The sequence below is a fragment of the Lissotriton helveticus genome, chromosome 7 (genome assembly GCF_964261635.1).
Source record: "Lissotriton helveticus chromosome 7, aLisHel1.1, whole genome shotgun sequence".
Lineage (NCBI taxonomy): Eukaryota > Metazoa > Chordata > Amphibia > Caudata > Salamandridae > Lissotriton > Lissotriton helveticus.
Window position 1 is genome coordinate 921,303,048 of NC_136068.1, and position 27,668 is coordinate 921,330,715.

General features: G+C 46.7%; 1 protein-coding gene across 1 annotated transcript in view; it reads left to right on the plus strand.

Annotated features, from left to right (window-relative positions):
- Positions 1-27,668, plus strand: part of IK (IK cytokine) — a 197,607-nt gene that overhangs the window by 143,553 nt on the left and 26,386 nt on the right. The window contains exons 13-17 of the mRNA XM_078653439.1: positions 5,748-5,766; positions 15,474-15,552; positions 18,342-18,425; positions 23,376-23,433; positions 24,197-24,285. Of these exons, the coding sequence (XP_078509565.1) occupies positions 5,748-5,766; positions 15,474-15,552; positions 18,342-18,425; positions 23,376-23,433; positions 24,197-24,285 (329 nt within the window). The remainder of the gene's footprint in view (positions 1-5,747; positions 5,767-15,473; positions 15,553-18,341; positions 18,426-23,375; positions 23,434-24,196; positions 24,286-27,668) is intronic.

Here is a 27,668-nt window from a genome sequence, read left to right on the forward strand (position 1 = left end):
GAAGTACAATTGCGCTTCCTGGAAGGTGGAGGCTTTGATCAACCAATCATCCAGGTACGGGTAGACAAACACCTTGTTCTTTCTCAGGTGCACTGCCATGCACTTTCAAAAAATCCTGGGTGCAGACTTCAGTCCAATCGGTAGTACGGTGTACTGATAGTGACTGGTGCCGACTAGAAAGCGCAGGAACTTCTGGTGTTTCCGTGCAATGGGCACATGGAAGTACGCATCCTGTAGATCTATTGCGCAAAGCCAGTCTCCTCTTTGTAGCTGAGGATAAATCTGGTGCAAAGACAGCATTTGAAATTTCTCTCTGCGAATCCATTTGTTTGCTTGTCGCAAATCCAGAATGGGCCTGAACTCGTTCTTGTCCTTCTTGCGCACCAGGAAGAACCTTAAGTAAAGACCCTTTCCCCTTTGAGACTGAGGGACGTCTTCTATCGCCCTCTTTCTTAACAGGATATCGGCCTCTGCTTAGAGCTGGCGCAGCTGGAACTGCGAGCGAACCGGTGGAATTGCTGGAGAAGGGCTGACAAAACGAAGACTGTATCCATTGCAAACAATATTCAGCACCCACTTGTCCTGAGTAATTTTTCTCCACTCTGCCACGTAATTTTGTATGCTTCCCCCCCACCGGAGTGGGTAACGGACTAGGGGGAAGTAGCACCTCAGGGCTTAGACCCAGCCGGGCCCTTGTTCGCAGAGGAGGACTGCTGGCCGCCTCTGTCCCTCTGACGCTTCTGCCGTTGGTACTGCTGCTGCTGTTGCTGCTGGCCAGCCTGACGACCTTGTCCTCGCTTCTGGGAACCATATCTCCTCTGGAACGGGCGGAAGGATTTCCGTTATTTCTTTGGTTTCTCCAAACTAACGGCCTTCAATGTCTCTACTTCCGCCTTCATGCGGGCCATCTCCATGTGTCCCGAAGAGCGTTGATCCAGAGAACGGCAAATTTGCGAGACTCTGCTGCGCCTCCGGTTTGAAAATGGGAAGGCGCAATCAGGAATGGCGTTTTAAATTAATGCCTTGGCAATAACCATGTGCCGCCAGGAGAGAGGCGTCCGCCGCAGAGCTGATGACTTGATTGGAGACCATCATGCCCTCGCTCAATATCTCCTGGAAGTCTTCCCTTCTATCCCTCGGGAGGAGCTCGATAAACTGTTGCAGAGACTCCCACAAAGCTCGGTCATAGCGACCCAAGAGCGCCGAGGCACTCGCCGCTTTCATTGATGTGGCAGCCGTACCGCAAGCCTTCCGTCCGGCTGAATACATCTGACGGCTCTCCTTGTCCGGAGGTACCGTTGAAGACGGGGCAGTAGCATGCTGTTTCTTAGTTGCTGTCATAATGACAGAATCCGGTACAGGATCTGACCTCAAGAACGCCGGATCAGAATCTGGGGGCCTGTACTTCTTTTGCAACCGAGATGGAGCCATCTTCACCGATGGCCGGTTCCTCCAGTCCTGGCACCAAGGGCAACAACGGGCGAGAAAGATGCCATTTGTGCAAAGTCTCAAAGATCACAGAGGTAGATGGCGTGGGTACCGTCAATGTGATCACTAACTTCGCTGCCCCCCTCAGCAGCAACTCCTGAAATTTCACAATGTCGTCCACAGGTGAGACTCTCGTAGGAGGGGAATCCGATAATGTTGGAGATTACCTCCGGTCACTCGAGGAGCACGTGTACCGGGACCGCGACCTGTCTCTCCGATGGCAGTGATAGCGTTTATAACAGATCAGCTAGTTGTCTTTTTCATGTAAGTGCTTTCTTACAATTATCACATACTACTGCACTAAACGTCCGCAGTTTGCACTTATTGATCGGTATCCTTTATATTTCCAACAGGCAGTGTACTTTGAATACATTTCTCGTAAGTCTGTTGTTGACATACGTTCGTGAATGTTTTTTTGACCTTTGGTCATCCTATCACACACACTGGTCACTTTTCGGGAGCATTTTTTCGTTTTTCTACATGGTTTGCATGAAACCCCACACCAAGTATTGTTAGATCCGAGCATGAGAGTTTTTTTTATGTGTGTTTGCACAAAAACGCCACTTTATAAATCACTTCACCCTTATATGGTTTCTATCACTGCTGTTATTTGTAATTTGGGAATTGTTCTAAGGAACATACTGCATGAATATGAAACACAGATATAACCATGATATTGACAATTGATTGTGAACGTATAACATTTTGTGAATTGCGCATTTTGCTTGGTTTCTGTCTACAGATGAGTCCCCCGAAGAAGGGCACTTAGTTGCCCGAAATGCATCGGGAACGTTTTTGGGAATGACAATATAAGTTACCTATGAGAAGAATTCAATCTGAGATTCTTATCAGATTTAAGAATCACATCTATTAAAATTCAAGTCAACCACATCTGTACTGTGGATTTGTTTATTTTTGATTGAGTGTATTTCAAAATTCAAAATCCCAACCGGGCTCACACGCTGTGCACTAAGGGACATCCCCTAGTTAGGGGATGCTTTATACAATTTAATTGAGACAACACTCTAGCGGACAGGAGAGTGATACCTTAGTAGCACGCAACAAACTGTGAGAGAGACCTTACTGTTATCTTCAGCGAAGGGGTCATTTGCTCGCACCTTTTGCAGAAGAAGATCTCTGTCACGGAAGTGGAGCAGACGGGCCACCACTGGACACGGAGGTCTCCCAGGGGCCAAAGGCCTGGCTGGCACTCTATGGCTCTTTCTAGCGTGTAAAAGGGTGAGAGGCCCACCGGCACTGCTACAGTCCTAAGCCAGTTCTCCAGGAAGGACACCATGGCGCTACGCTCCGTCCCTTCCGGAAGGCCCAGGATACGGATGTTGTTCCTCCTGTTGCGCCCTTCAGCATCCTCTGCTCTGCGGTCCAATTGGCTCACTCTGTCCTCGAGAGCCCCCATCTGCTGCTCCAGCACCTTTTGGGCCGGTGCCAGCTCCGCTACATTAGACTCAGTCTCTTTGACCCTCTCCGATAACTTTTTATGTTCTTCCCGCAGCAGGCCAAGTCCCACTGCAACAGTGCTGATATCCTGGTGGAGAGTCGCTTTCGTATCAGCTATGGCCTCCAAGATTTTATTGAGTTGCTGCTGGACTGGGTTGTCTGGGCCAGATTGTGACTGCTCCTGAGCACTGACCTCCGGCTCCGGAGGGGCACCACTCTGGCAACCTCTAGGCTTGCCCATGATGGCAGCAAATCCCTAGACAGGATCAGGGACCCCTACTGTCAACGGTTGTGGATATCCCGGATAGCAAGGGCCGCCCTCTGCAATGGAATTTGCACCTCAGTCCACAGGATGGCTCACTCTGCTCCCCTCGCTCACAGGAGCCGCTAGCGGGGCCTCGTTGTGTGTATATAAAGTACCCAGGCCTCCAATCTATCTAAGGGTCGTGCCATGTGTCTCGGGCCTAGTCTGTCGCCCACCCACCAGGCTCACACATCCATGAATTGGCTGCTCAGGTGACCTAGGCCAGACAGAGTCCAGGTTGTCCAACCCCACAATCAAGGGGGACCCGCCAGTGCGACTGGCCCACCACGGAGAGGGTTTCCCATGCACGCGCTGGTATGTGGACAGGTGCGCCAGTCCTGAGTGCCAAAAACCTCAAGGGTCGCCTGAAAGAGCCCCACCGACCAACCAGGTACTTCTCCAACTTACTCGCAGTCCAGCCCACAGTGGCAATGCTGCGCCCCGCTAGGCAGACCAACCCTGCACACAGTGCTATAGCAGGGGACAATACCTCAAAAAAACAAGGGGTACAGCTATTTGCCCCGCACCGAGGGGGCACCGCTACACCCTCGCCTGGGGACCCACCAGTTGTGCATCTCTGCGTTGCTCCCGTCGCCAAGATCCAATATAAGCACATACAGGGCTCTCCGTGGCCCACCGGCAACAGCCACCTGCTGCAGGGGTCCAGCGCTCCAGGCCTCACAGTCGGGTCAGCAGCTTCCGATTTCAGATCCCGAGGCCGGAGATCACCACCCGCTAGGCAAGTGTTGTGCCCAAATACCTCTGTGGAGACTCAAAACCGTCCCACGGAGGCTCTACGGTGCCGTCCGCTCCGTCAGATGGTGCTGTTCCAGCCGAAAGCCAGCAAGAGGAAGCTGCGGCCCCCGCAGTGCAGGCCCGCTCCAGCACCGACCAGTAGGCCACAGGATCACCCCACACACCTCAGGGAATGTCAAAGTGCCACCAGCGTAGGCCGCTTCACAAATGCGGGTCCCATTAGGCCCATTGACTCACTTTACGCGATTCAGCCAATGCCGTCGCCCCAATGCCGTCGCCCGGGGTCATAAGCTTGCGCACCTCAAGGCCAGCCAGGGAGCTCTCAACACGGGCGACGGCCCAGTCTCGCCGCTGTACTCCGCAACCCGTTTGTGCTGCCTTTTTCCTAATCTCCTCTGATGGCAATGCAGCTTCTCTGCTTCCTCTCAAGCGGGCCGCAACCTCCCTCCTCCGGCACAGCTCCCACCTCGGTCTTAGGAAGCCCTCCTCCACGCCGCAATCCTTCCGAGACAGGTCGATGGGGCTCAAGCGCCTGCTCGACCCAGGTAGCGATGTGACTGGGCCTGCAGGAACTCACACGGCCTCCATGAAACCGGCCGTGTCTACGCAATTTCATGGCTGGCGAGCTGCCGTGCAGATCGCCCACGCTGCCAAACCCCTAACTGCGTCACAGGGTGCCCCAAAGCACTCTGGACCCCCAGGGACCGCCAAAGTCTCATGCCTCGGCCGAGGATAAAAGGCAGGCTGGTGCGGAGCTCTCAGCTCACACGTCCACCATGGTCCTCGTCCAAGCCACGCCCCTAGGTTTCCCTCTGTTTAACTTACTTAAATGCTCTTCTCTCAGAAATGCCCATTTCCTGGACTTTTTGGTCTGTCAGCCGTACTGCACCGCTCACCCTTCAGTAGTCTCCTGCAGCTTGCACTCAGTTTTAATTTAATGAATCATTCCAGAGTGCTGCTTGTAAAGGCACATCTGATTATTCTTTTACTACTCGATGGTATAACTCCTGTGTTGCTTATTATCATGCCCTCCATTTGCAGTGTAAGGCCCCTTTCTGTCTTGGTGTCTCACAGGTATATCTCACCCTATTGAACCAGCCTCCTGGATGCTCCCTTTACAAGATTGCACTTGTTCTGCTGTTTTGTTTATAGGCTCATTTTCTTCAGTGGGCTCAACTTTGATTTCTTTAACCCCTTTCTAGAGAGGTTTTTTAGGTTCATCTCCAATCGCTTGATATGGTACTGCTCTTTAAGCTTTCTTTGCTATGTTAGACCCTTTCCTTTATGTATTGCCAGATTTCATTAGACTCTGTTCGGTTGCTGGACTCTCCCAGTGATGGCTTATTTCATTATGGAACTCTATCTCCCGCCCCTCAACCTTAGAATTATCTCATCTCACCGGCGTTTCAGAAAAGAACTAAATATGCTACTGTTTTCACCTACCTATGATAGCGTCTACCTCTAACTACTGTTTGCTACCAGATTTTAGTACAAAGAGACCCTCTTGATGATGACAGTGCTTTATGAATCTTAAATAAAATTAAATTTCCAGAAAGTTTGTGATCTACACTGAGTTGGAGCTTTATACATTTATTTAACTAAGAGTCTGCATAACACTTCATAATTCATAAAGACATTAAGGGTTTAAAAGGGCTTTGAATTTTGCAACATTTGGAACGTCTAGTGTTTGAAATACTTACCAAATCTTGAACTTTCTTGTTTTTCTTTTTCTCTCTCTCAGCCCATGGATGTCGAAAAAGGTGAGCTTGTGTATTTGAGACTGTTTTTAGTAAATGTGTCACTTGTAAAATCAGTTTTTGTTGTGAATGGATCATTTATAAAATCTGATAAGCAAATATGAATAGTTTTCTTGCAGTTTGTCAATACAGTAGGACCCGTTTTCATTCACCAGCTCTGAGAGGTGTGAAAAGTTTGATTTCTCCAATTTAAATCGGGTTTTTCTGGCTTCACGCTAGGCCACTAACTATTCTCACCTCCTGGTTAAACCGGCCTACATTTGTGCACAGTTATGCACAGTTGAACCACACCTTCTGACTAGTGAAGTTTACACTACACTGACCTGTACCTGTAAAACAATGCCATCTCTTGCTAGATCACGTTATGCTTCCTCTTTGCTTCAGCACACTTCTTTGCTGGAACATGACAGCTCCTTGCTAGGTCACACCTTTCCCTTTTTTGGCCATAACTTTTTTGATAGGCCACTGTTTGTCCTTGGGAGGTGAATGGGGGCGCTCACGAGGGTGATGTCTTTTAGCTAGGCCAGCATTCATGCCTGGGACACCACATTTTCGTAATTTCATACAACATTGTAATAGCACACTTCCTTGTTTGCTATTCAGTCCCTTTCAATTGAGCACCATACCATTTCTTTGGAAGTTCACACCTCACTTCTAGACTAGGCCTCTTAATCTTGACTAGTTATGGGTCCCTTCTCTACCCTGTCGTAGACCACCTTTCTCTGACCCAGCTGTTGGACAGCCTAGGCTAGCTGCTGGACAGACTTCTCCAATTTCTGGCTAGACTAAACTATGTCTTACTAGCTACATCTTAATCTTCCAGGACATTACCTCCTCTTTACTAGACTACATCGCACCTTTCTAAACTAACCTTCTAACTGCAAACCATGTCTCCTTGATGTACCACCATTTCCTTCTTCAATAATGCATAGTCCTCATGGTAAAACATGCTATCACCTCTATGAAAAAATATACTGAAAAAGCAGGCTTTTTTCTTGCTCCATTGTGTCCATATCTCTTACCATGAGGAGATAAACAAGCAGGTTTCTTTCAATGTTTTATATTATTGTTAAGGTAAAATTTTGATGTTCGAGGCATTATGAGCTGCAGATTACACACTGTGAATAGATCGCCACCTAGTTTCGGGCCCGGATGTTTGCAGTTGTTTTTGTCCAGAAAAGTCTTTGGAAGTCATGGGAAAGGTGACTCCTCCCTTGGACAATAGTGCGCATGGGCACCGGCTCCATCCTTGGATTGTTTTTTCCTCCACCGGGCTCGGATGTGTTTCCTGCGCTCCATGTTGGAACCGATTTCCTTCGGCGCGCAATCCTCACCAACTTCGACGGTATTGTTCCGAACGCGTTTTCCAATCGACACTACTCTTCAAATCCGAAATCTTCGATTCCGGTCGTCGACGAAGGCCTTCGGGCCTACCTAGGTCTCATCTTCCAGCTCATGGAAAGGGCGCCATTTAAAAAGTGTCCTCAATGTGGGTCGAAGTTTCCCCACACCGATCTCCATGAGGTGTGCAACCTTTGCCTCTCACAGGAGCACGAGGCCAGAGACTGTTCCGCTTGTGCCTCTTTCTGCTCCAAGAAGACAATCCGGGACCGACGAGCTCGAAGAACAATGGCTCGCTCGTCAGCTTCGATCCCAGACGACATCTTCGAAGAGGGCGTCGACGTCCCAGAGCAACAGCAAGAACATGACGTCGACAGTAATTCCGAGGCCGAAGGTTCAGGCGTCGAGGACATCACTCCGGCACAGAGGGTCGTAAGTAAGAACGTCGACCCCGACACTTCCTCCACACCTTCTAAAAAGGCTATGTCACACCCTCGCGCCCGGGTGCACACCGAGACTCTGCTTCCCATGCCCGCCTTCTAGCTCGGCAAAGAAGCCCAATAAGCCTTTAGGCGACTCGGGCTCGAGTCAGCCTACCCCTAGTGCCGGCGCACAACTACCGGCACCGAAAAAGAAAGCATCGTCTACCTCCACGCCAGCTGCTTCCACCTCTACGCACTCGGCGCCGAAGACTAGCACCAGCTCCTCAGCACCAAAACCCCACTCGGAGCCAAGCAACAAATTGCCACCCGACTCCCAAGCTTCGGAGCCGCAAAAACCCTCGGAACCGAAAAAACCTTCGGAGCCGAAAAAACCATTGTAAACTAGAAAACCATCGGAGCCGAAAAAGACAATTGTTCCATCGGCTAAAGACATTGCTAGAGAACATGTTTCAAACCGAAAGATCCTCACAGCTCGGCGCCGAAAAAGCCCTCGGCACTGAAGGATCTACCTCCCACAGAGAACTTATTCCATCCACACCCTACACAGAAGACTCTGGTTAAAGATCCCAAAACTGGTCGACTAACTGAGAAAAACGACCATTGGACACGCCTGCACCTACTCCTCATCCAAAGAAAAAGGACATTGCAACCTCTCCTTTAAATATACCTCCTCCTCCTCCACCTCATATCCCTTCACCACCTCCTCCCCTACCACATCACTCACCTACACACTCTGTTAGCAGAAGATAACAGGGATGACACCTCTGATGACACAGGGGGTGGTGCAGATAGTGAGCCACCAGATCCCTCTAGTCGTCCTGGATCACCTGACCCTTGGGATGATCATAGCACCCTAGATGTCCCTAACGTCCCACAAGACGACAAATATCCCTCTAGTCCTTCCCCACCAGAGGACACTATGGGATTTAACCAACTAGTACATAGGACTGCCCAATACCATGGGGTTGACCTACATACTGACCCTGTAGAAGACGACTTCCTTCTAGATACCTTTGACAACGCACAAAGGTCCACTTCAATTTTACCCATGCTTAAAGATGTGATTAAGCACGTGCCAGAAGTCTTTAAGGATCTAGTTAGGGCTTGAATTATCAACCCCAGAATTGAGAAAAAATATAAGGCTGCCCCCTCAGATCCAGCCTACATTAGAGGGCCTGCACCATTAGACTCCATTGTAGTCTCTAATGCCCGCAAAAGAGCAAATTCACAAACATCAGGCGAGGCTCCCCCACCAGATAAAGAATCTAAGCTCCTTGACGCATCAGGTAGAAGGACAGCGTCACAGGCAGCAAACATTTGGCGTATTGCCAATACACAGGCATTACTGGCAAGATACGACAGAGGACATTATGATGAATTAGAATCAATAATGCAGCACCTTCCAGATAAATACAAAAACAGGGCTCATGAGGGTAAAAACATCACGAATACCTCTATTCGTTGTGCACTAGATGCAGCAGATACTGCTTCAAGGGCAATTAATTCCAGTGTCCTGTTGCGTAGACATGCTTGGTTACGCATTTAAGGTTTCAAACCTGAAGTACAAAGTGCCATCCTCAAACAACCCTTTGATGAGCAACACTTATTTGGGCCTAATGTGGGCGTATCTCTTGAAAAAATGAAAAAAGATACCGACACAGCTAAATCTATGGGAGCCTTGCAGTCGCAAGCTCCCAGACGCTCTTTTTGCCGCTTATCTTACAGAGGCACCACCAGGGATTACTCCTCAGACAGTCCATTTACTTCTTACAAAGCCCCTACACAATCCACCTACAGCAGGGGCTACCAAAGAGGGGGTTACAGAGGTAACAACAATGAGGGCAGAGGCAAAACCAACACCTCCCGCTCAGCCTCCTCCCCTGCCCAATGACTTCCCTCCCCTTTCCCTAACACATTCCACTCCAGTTGTGGGAAGACTACAACAATTCCTGCCAGTCTGGACCAACATCACATCAGACAGGTGGGTGCAGCAAATAATGCAGTCAGGTTACTGCCACAAACTTACATCTACCCCCCAAACATACCACACAAACAGCGTCCAATGTCACAAGAACATTTGAAACTACTCAGGCAAGAAGTAACATCCCTCCTACAAAAAAACGCAATAGAACCAGTTCCATTGTGTTAGAAATGGGAGTTCTGGTTGGCTAAGGCTGGCGCCAAAACCAGGCAGAAACCACCCCTCGAGTCAGGGCAAGGGAGTTACATGCCAAGATAACCCCTGCTCACCCCCTAGGTAACGTGACACGAGCAGTAAGGCTTACCCCGGAGGCAATGTAAGTTAAGTATTTGCGCACGCACCCACCAGCAACAACATTCCAGGCCCCCCACAAAAGGAACTCCACACAAGGTATATGTAAAAATAGCCTTTGTATTACAAAACACATTAGATAGTAAACACACACTTTACAATGTGCCAGAGGCACGGGCAGAATTTACAGGGAATTATGTACATGGGACAGGGCCACCTGGACCACTGTCAGGAATAAGCACTTTTAGAACTTGCTGTTGGTAGAATTAGCACTTTGTAGAAGTAACACTTTTAGAACATAGAACATATAATAACTGGTGGCGGATACGGACCGTACCTTCCGTTCTGGTTGCGCGGGATAATACGAGTGATCTCCTCAGTAGGCCGTAGCGGGCGGGGGCGGCCGGCGCGCTACAGGCGTGTGACTGGGGCGACCAAGGTGTGTGGCTCAGTGGGGAGTCGTGGGCAGGGTGCGGGGCGGTCCGGCCGAGCGGGTACGGCTCCTGGGGGGAGCGGTGGGGGCTCGAGGCGAGAGTGGCCAGGCACGAGCTGCCGAGGCGCAGGATGCGGGCGGCCCAGGCGGAGCGGAGCACGGCCTCACCAGGAGCGGTGTGGCTCTAGGTGGGGTCGGCCAGGCACGAGCTGCAGAGGAGAGTGAGCGAGGCACACTTCAGGCGAGGCCCCAGCGGCCCAAGGAGATCAGACAAGTCTCAGCTATGTCAGGAAGGCACAATAGAGTCCACTGGTCCTGGGACTGTGGTCAGGGGGCGAGCTCAGTATCAAGCCCTTGGAGATAGTTCTAAGCACCAAATAGCAATGTAGCCCACAACCAGTAACCACTAGTCAAAGGTAAGTACCACCTACGCAACCCTAACCACCTTAGGAAAATATCACGCAGGGAACCATGAACTCGCTAGCATAACTATACTAGGAAACCCACCCACCTAAGCATAAAAATACATTTAGGGGTATAGGTCAGGAGCATTACACATGATGCAGAAAACACATTCAGAGGTGTAGGCAAGACACATAATGCATAAAAACACATTCAGAGGTGACAGAACACAGGGTGCGCAAAACATACTACACAAAGTACATTTCCTAACACCCAAAGCATTAGCGCATAAATCATAACAGCACATAAAGCACATTAGCGCAGAAATCACATTTAGCACATAACTCACATCAAAGTCCAGGTTGCGCCACTGCGCCAAAACCTAAATGTAGCAGCTGCCCACTACTTGCTGGGCAGCTGAGGACAGGGACAGAACAGGGCCTAAACACTGCAGCTGGCACTAAGTGCTGCGCAGCTGGGCAAGGCAAAGGTAGGGATGAAGGTGGTGCGACTCACTCCTGAGTCCAAAGTACATGTCCCTAGGAAGGAAAACCTAAAAGGTGCAGCTGCCCACTACTTGCTGGGCAGCTGGGATTAAACTGCGACATGGGGCTCTCGCTAGCCCCTCAGGACAAAAGACTGCGCCCACTGCTGGAGCCACACGGGGCTCTGAAGATGCATGACCCAAACGGTGGAGCCCTCTAGGCTCTAAAAACCACTTGCGCAAAACGGGGGAGCCTTCTAGGCTCTGGAACAATCCGCTGGAGCCATCTCGCTCTAAAAACAAACATGTGTCCCCTAATGAGCGGCGGGGGAGTACATGGGCCTTAAAAATAGGTGGGACCCACGTTGGAGCCACCTAGGCTCTAAAAGTAACCAATGCACAGTGTTAGCGCCATCTAGGCTCTAAAGATGAACATGCTCCCAAGCTCTGGAAATAATTTGCACCCTGACGTTGCAGCTGACCCCTGCAAAAGTGGGGCAAATGAAGGAAAATGCCCATCATGGGCGGTATGGGCCCACGGGGGCCCCCCAAACACATGAGGAACCGTTGGAGCGGCCCGCTGCCAGACTGGGCTGCTCTAAGTCTGCTCCTCCCCACCCGGACTCCCTCGCACAACTCACCGGCTTGGACGAAGGCAGCACTCTGCTTCTGGAGGCTTTGCAGCGGCGTCTTCCATGCGGGGCTCTCTTCAGGCGGCGGCATCTCCTCATTCGCTCTTCTTCTTCCGGGGCTCCCTCCTGGTCATGGTAGCCCCGCAACACTCGGGCTGCTGGCGGCCCCGGGGCTCTCCTCCAACTCACGGGAGCCCCGTGCCGCGGGAGGCAAGTCCTCTGCCCCTTCTCTCGTCTCCTGGGCCACATCTCCGCTCTCCCTCTCCACACGGGAGACCGGCAACGTCGATAATGGCTTCCCCCAGGCAGGGGGAAGCGGAAGTGACCGCATCCAGGCCCCGCCCACAGTCAGGCGGGCTCGGGCCTGGCTTCCGGTTTTCGCCGCGGCACCGGCCTTTCCTTTTCTTGAGGGCAAGAGGGGTATGCACCCTCGCAATTAAATACATAAGAGCGCGGAGTGACGCAGGGTGGGCACTTGCAATGGCGGCAATAATCTGGGTAGGCACACAAATTTTAGCTATTGGAAATGTCGGGCATAATGCAGGGTAGGCACCTGCACGCACTGGGGGCACACAAAGGGCAGGAGCGCTTCCCTCCAAGGGAAAACGACAGCGCTCTGTCCAGAAATGAGGAATAACGCGCTCACAATGCGCTGGGGGCACGGACAGTCCCAAAAGGCCCCAGAGATGACCCCTACAACAGGAAGGGTCCCAGCAACACAGGACAAAGCTCCTGTGGCAAGGAAGAATCTCTCAACCATCCTCAGGCCAGGCAGAAGGGTCCACAAGAAGTCCATCAGCAATCCAGGGGCTGGGCAGGGCCCAGGGAGGCAAGCCTTCCCCTGCGTCTCAGCAGCAGCCAGGATAGCAAATATGCAAGCTCTTCTAACCAAATTCCAACCGCAACACTCTCTTCCAGCTCGAGTGTTCATGCAACTCATAGGAATTAGGCTTCTTGTATTTTCATAGTGCCTTATGCAAGACTACAGATGCTTCCTCTTCAAGAGTGCCTAGCACAACAATGGAACCAATCTCAGGGGCAATTAACAGACCTAGTGTAGGTAGACGGTCGATAGCAAGCACCGCTCTCTGCAATGGGTGAGCACCAAAAACCTTTCCAAAGGGCAACCGTTCCTAGAGCCAGTTCCTCAAATAGTCATGACAGCGGACGCATCGCTCTCCGGCTGGGGAGCCCACCTACTGCAGCACACCATGCAAGGAAGGTGGACAACGCAACAAAAGTTACTCCACATCAACCACCTGGAGTTACTAGCCATTTTTATAGCCCTAAAAGCATTCCAAAAGCACATATTGGGCAGAGCTGTCTTAGTCCACACAGACAATATGACAGCCATGTACTACATAAACAAACAAGGAGGGACACACTCTCTGCAACTCTCTCAGTTAGCGCAGCAGATATGGAGATGGGCTATACCTCAGAACATCTTCCTTTTAGCCCAACATGTTCCAGGGGTACAAAACACCATGGCCGATCTGTTAAGCAGACCGACACAACAGATTCATGAGTGGGAACTTCATCTACAAGTTCTTCAACCGTTCTTTCAGATGTGAGGACAACCTCAGATAGACCTCTTCGCCACCCACGAAAACGCCAAATGCCCAAGCTTCGCCGCCAGGTATCCACACCCACTGTCCATAGGCAATGCGATATAGAGGAACTGGTCCGGCAAATTTGCGTACGCTTTTCCACCTCTCCCACTGCTTCAACTAGTGGTGCTCAAACTTCAGCAACATTCCCTCACTCTCATTCTAGTTGTTTCAACTTGGGCCAGACAACCGTGGTACACCACACTGCTGCATCTTTCTGTGGTACCGCACCAAAAGCTATATCTGTCTCCACACTTACTAACCCAGAACCATGGAGAGATCAAACACCTGGATCCAGCTCAGCTCAACCTATCGATCTGGCTCCTGAAGTCCTAGAGTTCGTTTATCTTCCCCTTCCTCCTGACTGTATGAACGGCATTAAAGAAGCTAGACGTCCCACCACTATGGCATGTTATGCAGCCAAGTGGAAGCGTTGTGTAATATACTGCAATAACAATGACATCAATCCTCTAGATGTGCCTATTCAACACATCATAGGATACTTATTACACCTCCAAAGATGTAACTTAGCTTACACATCTATTAGACTGCATCTTGCTGCCATTGCAGTATACCTACAAAATAAACAACATCGATCACTCTTTAGAGTACCTGCCATAAAGGCTTTTATGGAGGGCCTCAAAAGAATAATTCCTCCCAGAACACCACCTTCACCTGTGTGGAATTTAAACATTGTTTTCACACGTTAATGGGACCTCCATTTGAACCTCTACATAAATATGAGTTGTAAATCTTAACATGGAAAGTTGCTTTCCTAGTAGCTATTACTTCTCTAAAAAGAGTTAGTGAACTACAAGCATTAACCATTCAAGTACCTTTTCTGCAAATGCATCATAATAAGGTTGTTCTCCGTACCAATCCTAAATTCCTTCCTAAAGTCATTTCACCCTTCCATCTCAATCAATCTTTAGAGCTGCCAGTATTCTTTTTGCAGCCTCAAACATTCGCAGAAAGAGCTCTTCATACTTTAGATGTCAAAAGAGCATTGCTTTACTACACTGAAAGAACACAATCCTTTCGTAAAAGTAAGCAATTTTTTGTGTCTTTCTCACCACCACCCAAAGGTAACCTCATATCAAAATCGGGGATAGCTAGGTGGATTGACAAATGTATACAAATTTGCTACCACAAAGCTAAACATACATTATCTATTCCTCCTAAAGCCCACTCTACTAGAAAGATAGGGGCTTCAATGGCATTTCTAGGGAACATTCCCCTAGATGGCATATGCAAAGCCGCCACATGGTCTACACCGCACACATTCACAAAACACTATTGTGTAGATGTGCAAACCAAACAACAAACTACTGTGGGCACTGTTTCAAACTACTGCAACAGATACGGGTGGTCGCCGCTAAGAGTGGGTACTGCTATACAATCTATGCACAGTTTGTAATCTGCAGCTCATATGCCTCGAACTTAAAATGCTACTTACCAGTATGGATCTGTTCTTGGTATATAGAGCTGCAGAGTTACACACGCCCACCTGCCTCCCAGGGTACCTTTCTCTGTTCCAGTATTATCTTAATTAGATACAGCTTACATGAACATCCTTCCTGTTTCTTACAAACTCCATTATTTCCCTGCTGGCGAAAAACAATCTAGGTATGGAGTCGATGCCCATGCGCACTATTTCCCAAGGGAGGACTCACCTATCCCATGACTTCCAAAGACTTTTCAGGATAAAAACAACTGCAAACATCCGGGCCCAACACTAGGTGGTGATCTATGCACAGTGTGTAACTCTACAGCTCTACATGCCAAGAACAGATGCATACTGGTAAGTAGCATTTTCCTTTTGACTAAATAATTTAAAATATATAACTACTACTAGATTACTTTCTGAGATCCATTATTTTGCCACTCACATCTTTGTGTTTTTTTAGCACCGCTTGCAATTGTGTATTGACACTGTATACTACAATGGACTTTTAAGTGATGAGAGTGAAGAACGTTTTGGGACTGGTGTGTGCTTGCCTACCAGAGCTTCAAAGAGTATTGGACAAGTGCTGGTGACAAAAAGAATGGAATGTTTCTGTCATCACTCACTGACTACTTCATGTCCATATTTGTAGGGCCTGGTTCAGCCAAGGATCTCCTCAAATCCATCAATGAAAATTTTGCTGGTGGCCCTGGATGGGAAGCAGCAGAAGCATATCCTTTTACATGGCAGACTTGAGTAGTGTATTTGATGAAAAATGCCGTAGCCTCTTTAACCACATTGTTATTTGTTAGAAATGTTTTTGAAACTGCATGTGATGGATGGGATCTTAATAGAAATGTGAACCCATGGATTACATTACATTCTACATTTGAATCTATATTAGTGACTGAGAAATGAAAATGCGTACAACTTCATTCCTGCTTCAAAGCTCTTAAATTGTTGTAGTGGGAATGATAAGTGGGCAAGAGGTACAAAATTAATATCCTTCACCCTCAAGTCCTGTTTTGAAAGCATACACCTCCCATCTCTCTTGCCCTTCCTTATAGTCAGTGGCCAAACTGTGAATAGTCCCAACCTATAGAAAATTGCATTTTTTCTGATTGATTGTATTGCTCATACAATTAGTTTAAGTTCAGTTACAAGTTAACCTTTCATGACCTGTGTTCACATTAATGTCTGTACCTTTTATTAGCTTTGACATTTTATGAATAGGGTATTTAGGTAACTCCTCTGAGATTACTTCCTGAAAGATTAATTCCCAGGTTTTTTTTAAGCTGGGCCTGCGAAAGCGGAGTTTGTGATTGTGAAGGAAGAGCTGCTACCATAGTGTTCCCTTATTTAGAGTTTATGGAACTCCGTTGCCCCACATCCTCACTGCAACCAACCTGACAGAGATGTACTTTTTTGGACACAGACTTTATCAACACCCTTTTGTCAGGGATACAGCAGCTTTTCAATTCAAGGCCCCTTTTGTGCCCGATCCTTGGGTAGAAGACAGATTTCTTCCCTAAATCAATCTGCATTTCATATCCAATGCTTATTTGGAGGTCATTCTGAGTTCTCAGCTCAGTTCTTCTTCAGACCTGCTAGTTTATCGGATTCATACTCTTTGCAAGGTTGACCTTTTGTTTCTAGGCTATCTAGATTTCAAGAGCTTTTTTTTGGAGTTGCATGTGGGAGTGTGTTTGTAGTGGAAGAACAACCTTTGGTGTGTGCTGTGATCCATATGACTGGGTGCAGTATCTTTTGCAGTCATTTCTGGTCGTTTTGGTGTTCTTGGAGGTTCATTGTCTCTAGGATTGAATCCCCAGTGTGGAATGGAGATTGTCACCTAACCTCTGTGTTCAAATCAATTATTGGAGACTTAGTTGATTAGGTAGAACCCTATGCTCCAACTTTTCTCAATATGATCCACCTACAAACATATTACAGATTCCATGACTGTTGGACCATGGGCCATAGGTAATACATTAAGCACAGAATTTAAAAGGCTTGTTTTGCATCATCAATCACCCTTACTTCACGTCACCCCTAAAATTCCCCGCCCGCTTAAACCTCAATCCAAGTCACTCTGGTAGAACCTGCTCCTGTCGTCATGAAAGTTAACATTCAGCCCCAAAATCTCCAACATTAATTCTGTTGTCTTCAGTCTTCTTTCTGTGCTACCCATTCATTGATTTGCTGCTATTAATTCTCTGTTTTCAGTAAGCAAGGCTGGAAGACCTCTTCAAACCAGATGACGTAACAAAATTATTCAAGTTGAAATCTGTGTCCCTGTTCAGTGTGGACATCAGGAGATTAAGTCACGCATCATGTGACACGAGCCTGAAACTGAAGCTAAGGCTTCTTAGATTAAAAAAATATAAGTTGTAATATTCCAAATGTAACCCTGGTGGCTGCGGAGTGCTCTATACTAGAATCTAGAACAGTACAAATCAATTGGTACTTGTATATGTCATTTTCCTTATGGATGACATGCATTAACATTGCAAGAATATTGACCTAAGTGTTTCCCACCTTGCATCTTTAAGCCGATTCTTACAATGGAAAAGCATAATTACAAGTCGCAGAATTTAGAGGCCTGCTGGCTAGAAAGCCAGAACTGGTTAAACTTGTCACACATACAAGAGCCACTGGCACAGACACACGTTGACAGATTAAAATGTTCAATTATTTCTGTTAGCTTGAGTCAAAGAAATTAAATGTGTTTTGGAATGTTGAATTAAGGTGCAAATAATATTATTCTTGTTCTCTGTAAGGCTATTAAATATTTTCATGCGCCAGAGTGATAAATTGACCGCAGTTAATGGATACCTCTCAATCCACTTGTTTCATTGAACCTGATACTGAACACACACAGGATTTGACAAGTGGGAAGGACACAAGTAGCTTACAATGGGCCCGCCTAAAATAATAAAGATTGCAGTGCTTATTCCTTTGTAGTAGCTATGCTTGTTCCAAAGTGCTGTATAATGAGGGATATGTTTTCAAGTTCACGTAGCTGGTTGCACACAAGCACACCTCAAATCGAAAGTTAGAAACATTTTCTAAATTGAAAAGTGCAGCAGAGGCGCAGCTGAAGTCAAGATACCTTTTATATCTTAAGGTTTTTCTGTTAACTCTCCACTTAGAAATTTCTTAAGTCCAACGTGAGTGCTTTCATTCACCTAAATATTGTTTCAGTTAATGCTTTTTGCATTCATGAGATTGCTGGCTGAGAAATATCATTTGTTGATTTCCCTTTTGATGGCATCATAGGCAGTAAGCCAGAGGAGAACCATGCTCCAAATAGCTAGTTTATGACATGACATGAGCTCAGTGTTCTCTGAAATATTGCTATTCTTGCTATTGTGGTTACTGTGGCTGGCTTTGAGGATGCACTGGCCTAAGACAGCAGCTCAGAACTCCCATTGTGTGTAAGACTCCTTTACCAGTTGTAGGAGTTGCCGGGATCACATGACGCATTGTAAAAATGTTTTTTTCCTTAATGTTTGAAAACTTTGAAGAAGCATGAAGATAAGAAGCAACAGTTGGGGGATTTCTTCGGAATGTCAAACAGCTACGCAGAGTGTTATCCGGGGACGTAAGTAGTCTGTCCAGATGTTTTAAAGAGTACCTTTCTGTAAGGACATAACATATATGGGCAATCCAGGAATTGAAGCTGCAACCCGCAATAATGATGCAGTGACGTTATTGTGGTTTTTTGTTGAACAGCATCGAGGCACCTGGCACGGAAGAGGTTTTATTACAATTAAAGCTTTTTAGGTCACTCCTACTAGGCAGTGCAAACTGCCTGGTTGCAAAAGACCTATTGTGGGCTTACCAAAAGCTTAAAGTGGACTTAAAGCCCATCCATTGATTACCGGAACCCGGGGCGGCCCAGTTCAGTCTAGTGCCCAATGTTATCCTATGGAGTAAAACATGTACTGCATTCAGCACTTTACCGTGCCGTAGGGGCCAATCTCCTGGACTTAAGGTGAGTATGGGACAAGGTCCAAGGCCACACCAACTGGTCATTTTGGGAGGTTATGGGGCGTTCAGGTTCAGAGATGTGTTTCAGCATCAGGTGCCCTAAGTTATCCTATGGGGAGAAAACATGTACTGCATTCGGGCATTTCACCGTGACTTACGGACCCCAGATCCTGGACGTGATTCAAGTATGGGGCAAGGTTCAAGGCCACATCAACAGGTCACCTCGGGAGGCTCTGAGGCGTCTGTGCAGAGGTGAGTTAAGGCGTTGGGTTCCCATTCACTTCAATGGAGAACGGTCCAGTAGCAAAGAGTCTGCAAGCTGGGACTAGGAGACCAGTCAGGTTGAACCAACAAGGGGGCTCAGGTCTCATGAGGATGTGGGGACACCTTTGGTCCACTTCTCCTTGGGCCGGGCGGCCAGGTGCAGAGGTGTTCTGAGGAGTCGGGTTTTGGTTACCGGAGACACTCGTGGCTGAAGGGGCTTGCACAAAGAGTCTGAAGCAGGTGGCGGTGAGTCCACTCTGGGAAAACCCAAGGTGGGCTTTGTTTCTTGAGGGTCGGGGGACCATGTTGGCCCTGTTGGCACACTTCAAACCAGGCTAGGGGGTACTGATGCAGTTAGTGGTGCTTTTCGGTGTCTGGTTTGAAGCAAACCAGAATCCTCACAATTCTTTTGGAGTGCCTGTAGAATGCAGGGAAGAAGCAACGCTACTCCACAGGATTTCCTGGGTCTTTGTTGAAGGCAGGCAGTCCTCCCAGGCTTTTGGAGGCTCAGCAGCTGCAGGACGAGACAACGTTGGTGCACCTTTGTCAGAAACAGCAGGCAGGCTGGCAGGGTTGGCACCAAGTCAGTTGCTTCTCCACAGGCCTTGCTTCTTGCGGCTCTTCAGTGTCCCTCTTCAGCTTAGGTCCTGGTGCCAGGGACTCCCCTAAATAATAGATGTAGGGGCATTGGGGGAGTGTAGGGTAGTAGCCAATGAGGTAATTACCCCTGAGGTCACTACGGCCCCTCTATGACCACTTCCTGTGGAAAGTTTGCATAACCTTGTCCAAGAATTTCTAATTCTGCCACCCCCAAGGTGACGCGCCTCTCTAGCTACTAATTTTCCCACCTGTCCTGGTTCCAAATGGGGCCTGCTCAGGGGGACTTGTATCCCCTCAAGTTTAGGGAAGCCAGATTTACATACCAAAGGCAATTGGCTCGTTGAAGCTCCCTCTCTTGGAATGCTAATTTACCAGCCTTCCTAGAAGAGGTGTAAACCACCTCCCTCCAGAGCAGGCATTGTTCCTGGCCTACTGAGAGCATGGACTCTCACTCCTGGGGGTCAGAAACTCATCTGCGTTGGCAGGCTGAACTGGACCAGTCAGCCAGCATAGAAAAACCAAAGGTGGTGATGGACGGAGCATTGACAATACAAACACTCACCCCCAGTCAACTGATCTGGGTTTAATCCATCACCGTTCTTTAGCTCACTCCGCCACCCCAGTTCAGACATGGCCATATGCAAATCAGTCTGACCCTGTGCCTCATGGGAACAGTCCAGCCCGAATATATATATATATATATATATATATATATATATATATATATATATATATATATATATATATATATATATATATATATATATATATATATATATATATATATATATATATATATATATATATATATATATTTAATATATTTTTATTATATATATATATATCAGCCAGCATGCCAGAGGGCTGGTAGTTTTCAGAGGTTACCTCTAGGTGCATGTATGAATAAATCAATCAATGGAATCAGTCTGGGTGTATTAATATGAGGTGTTTGATACCAAACACAATATATTAAAGTGCCCCTCTCCTCCCACCCCCTCCCCAGCGCCTCTCAAAGGGGTAGCATTGGAGACAGAATTTTGAAACCAAACCATGTACAAAAAGACAAAATGTGCGTGTGAAATGGGTCCACGGTTGCAGCTTGACAGCCACCTGCCCCATAATGCCCTTCTTGTAAGCAGTAAAGCGGCCCTTTTGTGACTTTCCCTATATTTGAATGTACCGCTTTTCTGGGCCCTTATATAGAATGTGCCGCTTTTGAGGTTTTCTCTTTAGCTATTCAACAGCCAGTTTTGTGCTCTGCTTGCGTGTTATAAAGATCTTCTTTTGGGGTTGCCAGCATATTGTTTAGCACTCCTCTTATGACCTGGCAATTTCTCACAACTAACTCCCCAATTATTATTTACGTGGATATAGTGAGGTACTCCCTTTTGTAACGTGCCTCGATGCTACATTACTCCCTTAGTGACTTGCTTATATATTGCACTACACCCCTATTTTCTGACTTGCGTGTTTATTATTTTTTTGGGATGGATTCACTTCCCTGCTGTGTTAGTATGTTTGGCTTGTGTGTATACTCTGAGGCCAATGTGGTGACCTGCTTAATGTGGTCCTGAGGACGCCTCAAGGTACTGTAGAATGTACAGATGTCAACTTAAAGGTACCCAAGCTCTGCCTGCACAGGTTATTAATATTTCCTAACCTCAGGTTTTTATTCATGCAGCAAAAACAGGCGAGGTTTATATTGAATTTTATTTATATGAGAGGCAGGGGATAAAAACAAAATACAAAGAATATTGAAATGCTGAGACAATTAGTATTAACAAACATGTTAAACTCTCCTTCTTGTAAAATGTACATAACATTGATGAAATGCTGAGCTAACCATTACCAACTAAAACATGCTTTGCATTCCTGGAAGACTTAGATAGACTGCTGAAATGCTGGTCCCACGATGCATAACTAAAAGGACCCATCTATACCGCAGTACGAGCATAAGCAGCTGAAATGTTGAGCCAGTTTTAACCACTAGTGCTTCAGCTGTCTTTGCCTCGAGCCAGCAGCCCAAATAAGTATCCTGGACAGTGAGACATGGGCTTCCTTAAATTATCTGATTAATTTAATGACCTGGTCACCTTCACATAAGGTTGCATTCCTCTGTGTAACATGAGCCCCGATTTCAGTAAATGCCCCAAGGGATTAACTGAACCGAAGCCATCGGCTGCGTATGGTCCCTTTCCCAACACCAACACAGAGCCAGCAGCAGCGATTCCAAATTAACAATAATTTGCAAACTAACCTCAGAGATTAAATGCTGCACAAATACAAAAAAAGAGTAGCGAGTACGATTGTTGCATCATCAAAGAAATAGAGTGCTTTTAATTTGTAACCGAGCCATCAGTCAGGAGTTCAATCAAGTACCTTTCCTCAGATGTTAACATTGAGGACTTTGCTACCAGCAGAGAATGGACCCCCTGGAGGGCCAAATGCGTCTCTCATAAATGAAACTGTGGGCAGGAGAGGTGGAGAGTCGACTGCACAGCTAGAAGCACTCAAATTAAGTGACCAGATAGCAGAGCTGAATTGTGATCAAGGCGCCTGCCACAGTGATATGTGTGCATCCGGCAGGCCCGATTCGAGTTAGGCGAAAGCATAGATTTTCTTTTGCCAAAGGTGAAGTAGCATAGGACAGGAGCAGGATGGTGGCCAGCAAAGCTACGGACACTGGGAGGAGGGTGGGATGAGCAAGCATGGCCACAATAGCAGAAGGAGGGGGGAAGGGAGCAAAGAACACCATGAACAGCTGGAGGAGGGCGAGATGGTACGATGGAATTACCGATGCGTAGCTTGGATGCTGTTTTTTACTGCTTTGGCTCCCTCAAGTGGCCAAGCAGTGCAACAAATGTAAAAAAATCAGCAACACTCGGTTTAAGCTGAGTCAGCTGATTTGCAGCCGGTAGCGTAATGTCGGGCACAATCGATTTTAACTGAATTCTGGACAGCCTAAATATAATGCACCCTGCCTTAGGGCTCAAAGGCCTGCTATAGGGGTGACTTACATATATTAGATGCAGTGACTTTGGCATTACACACAGGAGTGTGAAATGCCATGTTTTCACTCATGGTTTGTACCATGCCAAGCAGCCTGCTGTGGCAGTCCATGGGGAATTTGAGTGCGGATCCCTTAAGGTGGCATACGATACGCTGCAGCCCTTTGGGACCCTTTTTAGCATGTGATGCCCTAGGTACCTGGGGTACCATTTACTAGGGACTTACAGGGATGCTAAAGTCATTAGCCAATTGAAGCACAATTAGACAACACCTTGTTTTAGGGAAGGAACACTGCCACTGAGGTCTGGTTAGCAGGCCTCAGTGCACTGTCAGAGTCTAAAATCAGCATCTAGTAGCTAAAAAGGGGGCAAAAGGTGGGGGATAACTGCAAAAAAATGTTTCCTACATCTACCATAAGACGTATTTTTTAGCTGATGATAAACATATAAGCTCTCCCACAGGGCTTTATTTCCTGCCTCCTTATCCTTCAATTAGATTTAAACACCTTGCAAAACAACCTGTGTAATCCTTGCAACACCAGGGTTCAGAAAGTCATCACAAAAAATAGTTAACACTGAGTAATGGGGGTGTAGGAAAGTTGTGATGTTGCAGAAACTATGGCCAGGAGAATGGGGTTTTTGTCCTGGAAGTCAATTCTGATGTGCAACCCATTTATTTTTCTTCTCAGAATGGACGATATGGCAGTGGATAGTGATGAAGAGGTGGATTATAGCAAAATGGATCAGGTACGTTGTCTTTTAAAGAGTGTGTTGTCCCCCACTCTTTTTATTCTATTCAGAAATATGCTCTGACTTGAGAAAAGCAAAGTAAATGAGTTCAGTAACCACTTGCAAGCTGACTATGTATGGAAATCGGGGAAATATGACTATTTACAAGCCCCTATATTACATCTGTTCTGTCTCATTCATGGCTCATGCTGAGTGCCCAGAGATTATTGCGCTTTACAAATCCATGTAAAATAACAGTAGTATTGCCCTAATAATTGAATTAGCGTGGAAGCTGCTTTGCACAAAAAGCCATGCTGCTGGTAGTAGCACACATCTCATGGACGTTATTATAGTTGCCTCTATCCTAAAACAAAACTTACACAAATGTGACCAACTGTGACTGAGAAAATGGTGCACCCTCCATCACAGATCTTAACCAACTCTTATTTGCAATTGTTACTTGGATACACCACATGCATGGGCGTGTGCAGTACTCATTTTCCTATTATTGCTACCAAAAGAGACAGTAAGTCTGAATCCTGATAGAGGGAATAATGTGCTGTTTGATAATTGCATACTTTTTTGCTACTTCTGTCAATGGTATTTTGTGAAAATTGTAACCAGTTTGTCTATACGTTTTATTGTTGTTAAATTCTGATTCTGTGAAGTACAAATGACCAATTCATGTTTTTTTAAGGTCCATGATTGTTCTTTCGCCACTTATGTTAGTCTAATATTTAAATGTTACTTCTATTCCTTTTTTTCCTGATTCTCACTGCAGGGCAATAAGAAGGGCCCCCTGGGACGCTGGGACTTTGATACTCAGGAAGAATACAGTGATTATATGAACAACAAAGAGGCTTTGCCCAAGTGAGTGTGAATTTCTGGAATATTCATTCTGTCAGTCAGTTTGTCTGCTTTTTCACCCATATCTACTATTTTTGCAACCCTGAGCAAATGTACTTCAGTCCAAAACCTCCTCACTGCTCCAGCTTTACCCTCACTATTTTCAATAGTCTGGTAAACACTACTGCCTTTAACGTACACTGAACACCGGAGATTACTGTTTTACGTCTCCCTGTAGAGTTCCAGAGGCGAGGTGCAGGGATAGAAAAAGTGCAGCCTTCTGTCGAAGGACTGAGGCAGACCTCAGGCTCCGAAATGGCTTATACGAGTTGAATTTCCTGTGACTGTAGAAGGGGCTGAATTGTGTGTAACATTGAAAACTAGACAAAGTACTTTAAACATTATGCAATTTTTCAAGAGGAGCCAGTAGTAGAGGGCATTAAGTGCTGCAGATGCTGAAGAACGTTTAGGTAGAGACAAGGCAATTCTGGCAACTGTGTTTTTTCATTGTTGGAGGCGCAGGATAATGTATTCAGGGGCATCAAGAAAGAGCATTACAGTGGTGTTGTCACAGACTATGGTAGGCTGTCTGAGCAATCGGAGAATGGAATCTTTTAGACAGCTTGGATAGAAATGTTCTTAGAATTCTAGAAATTAGAAAACAATTGGGAGCTAGCTTACTCATTTTCGTTGACAAAGGCAAATCATGATCAAAATGGAGCCCTAAGTTACGTACTGTTGTACCTGGAATGGGGAGAGGGAGGGCCAGATCCAGTGACCAAAAGATTCAAATTCTTTCTTTTTAGTGATTCTTTTTCTGAGCTGTCAAATCCCAACTAGTTTTTAAGAAGCGTTGCGTCAAATATTAGAATCACCTTTAATATATTTTCCAGTTTTCTATTTGAAATTCCATTGATATAATCACATAAACTACAGTTAATGTGAAATGAGAGTTAAATTTAACTAAGCCTGCTTATCTGATCATTAATATGTTAAGTCTATTGCAGTGGTTTTAATTGTGTGCCTCTTGTATCTATAGGTGTGCTACAGCCTAAAAGACGAGCTGTATTTAAAATTATATTTAAACAAGCATTTACGATGCAATGGTCTCGGCATTATTAAAGGTAGAGCTATTGGCAGTGCTCATGACATTTCTTTTTTTTTAAAAATCATAAATAAATGGCATTGTCATTTTTATATTTTTTTTTATTTTTTTATTTTATTTTATTTTAGAGTTTTATATAGCGCGAACTAGACCCGAACCGAATCAGGTTTCAGAGCGCTTTACATAGCACCAGTTACGTTACATGAGGGCACACTTTCATTTTAGGCACGGGGAGATTAAGTGATTTGCCCAGAATCACAGGAGGTTTATGGCGTTGTTACCGAGACTCGAACCCAGATCCCCAGGTCCGAGGTCGAGCGCCTTAGCCGTTAGCCCAACCCCTCTCCCTCTTATTTATATTGCCAATAGCTTAATTGCTTGCATATGCGAGACCTATTGTAGTAGCACCCACACACAGAGTAAGTAGTAGAGTGAGTAGTTGATAGTGAGTAGGAGAGAGTTATTAATAACGAGAGTATTAGAGAGCGAGTAGTAAAAAGTGAAAGAGTGAGTATTAAATAGTGAGAATGTGAGTAGTAAAGAGTCCTAGAGCCACACACATTTACATGCACAGCCACACCCTTACATATACAGTGTATTTTTAGTTTCAGTAGTAAAGAGTCAGTAGTATAGAGTGGCTAATTGAGTGAGTAATATTGAGTAGTAGAGAGTGTAGCAGAGTGTGTAGTACAGTATTACAGTAAGTACTATACATTAGATGCTATTTAGTAGAGTGAGTGGAGGGTGGAGTTGGAGGGTGGAGTTGGAGGGTGTAGTAGTACTTGGATTGTGGAGTTGGAGGGTGGATTTGGAGGGTGGAGTTGGAGTAGGGACACTGCGCTCACCTTATTTATTTATATTTAACATTCATATTTAGTGCGTCCTCCACTTCTGGGACATTGCGCTCGGTTAAATTTCTTATTTAACTTTCTTAATGAGCGCTATGCCCGCTTCAGGGACACCACGCTCTGTTTGTTTTTTGTTTTCTTTAAAACCGAGCGTGGCGCCCGCTTCAAGGATACAGCGCTCAGTGTTAAAGTAAAAAAAAAATCAATAAAAAAAGAAACCAAGCGCGGTGTCCTTGAAGCGGCACCACGCTCCGTTTTAAACTAAACCATTTGCAATGCAATAGGTCTCACATTTACGCAAGTTTAAGCTATTGGCATTGTAAATGACAATGCCTTTTATTTAGGTTTTAAAAAACGAAAATAGGCATTTTGCAGCGTGAATCTTTCTGGATTAACTATGCTGTGCATTATTCCGCGGTCTTGTGGTTGGGTCCGGATTCGTAGTCTTTTCTTTGTTTTTTTTTTTTTTTTCGTAGCCCAGGTGGGCATCGGCGTCACACCCCCTTGGGTGTATTTCCGGTGACATCGGCATGCTTCCTGCGGAAGCTCCCACTCTTGGGTGCCATCTTCAGATTATTTTTTTCCGCGGTCGGGTCTGGATCGTTCCCGTGGAGAAAGAAGGAAGGAAAAGACAGAAAACACAAGGAGAAGTCATCTGAAGACTCCAGGGGACTTCATCGACGAACAATCAGCAAGGAGAAGGCGTTTTTCATCGAGATCCTCGACGACCGTCGACGAACACGCGACCAGGGGCCCCTGGACGCTCGATGATGGACAACACGCCGTTCAAGTTCTGCCGTAACTGCCACCACAAGTACGCGCAGAAGGACCAGCACCCGGTTTGCAACCTTTGCCTACCGGTGGACCACGAAAGCGGGGACTGCAACGCCTGCTCCGCCTTCGCCCCGAAGACCCTTCGTGTGAGAGAGAGAGACAGAGGGTAGCGCACGCCACCCTGCAAGGGAAGGCCCCGACTCCGTCCCTCTACAAGCTGGGGATGTCCTCTGAGGAAGAAGACAACGCTGCCGCCGAAGACGACCGCTACACGGTCGTAGAGACCGATTACACGAAGACTTCTGATAAGGTAGTAGAAAATCGAGGGCAAGACCCCGAAAGCGCCGACGCCAAAAAAGGCGGCGTCCGCGACTACTTACAGGCCCAGCGGATCCTCCGAGAAGGAGTCCCCGGCGCCGAGAGCTGCTGACCAGCAGAAAACGTCGAAAATCGTCCCCCAAAAGGATCGATCGACGCCGTGGGAGAAAGACCCTAAACTAACGACGACGACCAGAGAGCCAAAATCCGGTTCGACGTCGAAAACTTCGACACCGAAAAGCTCGGCACTGAACCAAGCGCCGAAAAGAACGGCTGATCCATCCGACGCAGAACACGCGGCCGAGATGGAGAAGAAGAGAAGGCACCTCGAGGCCGAAATGGAGAACATCATGCAGCGGAAG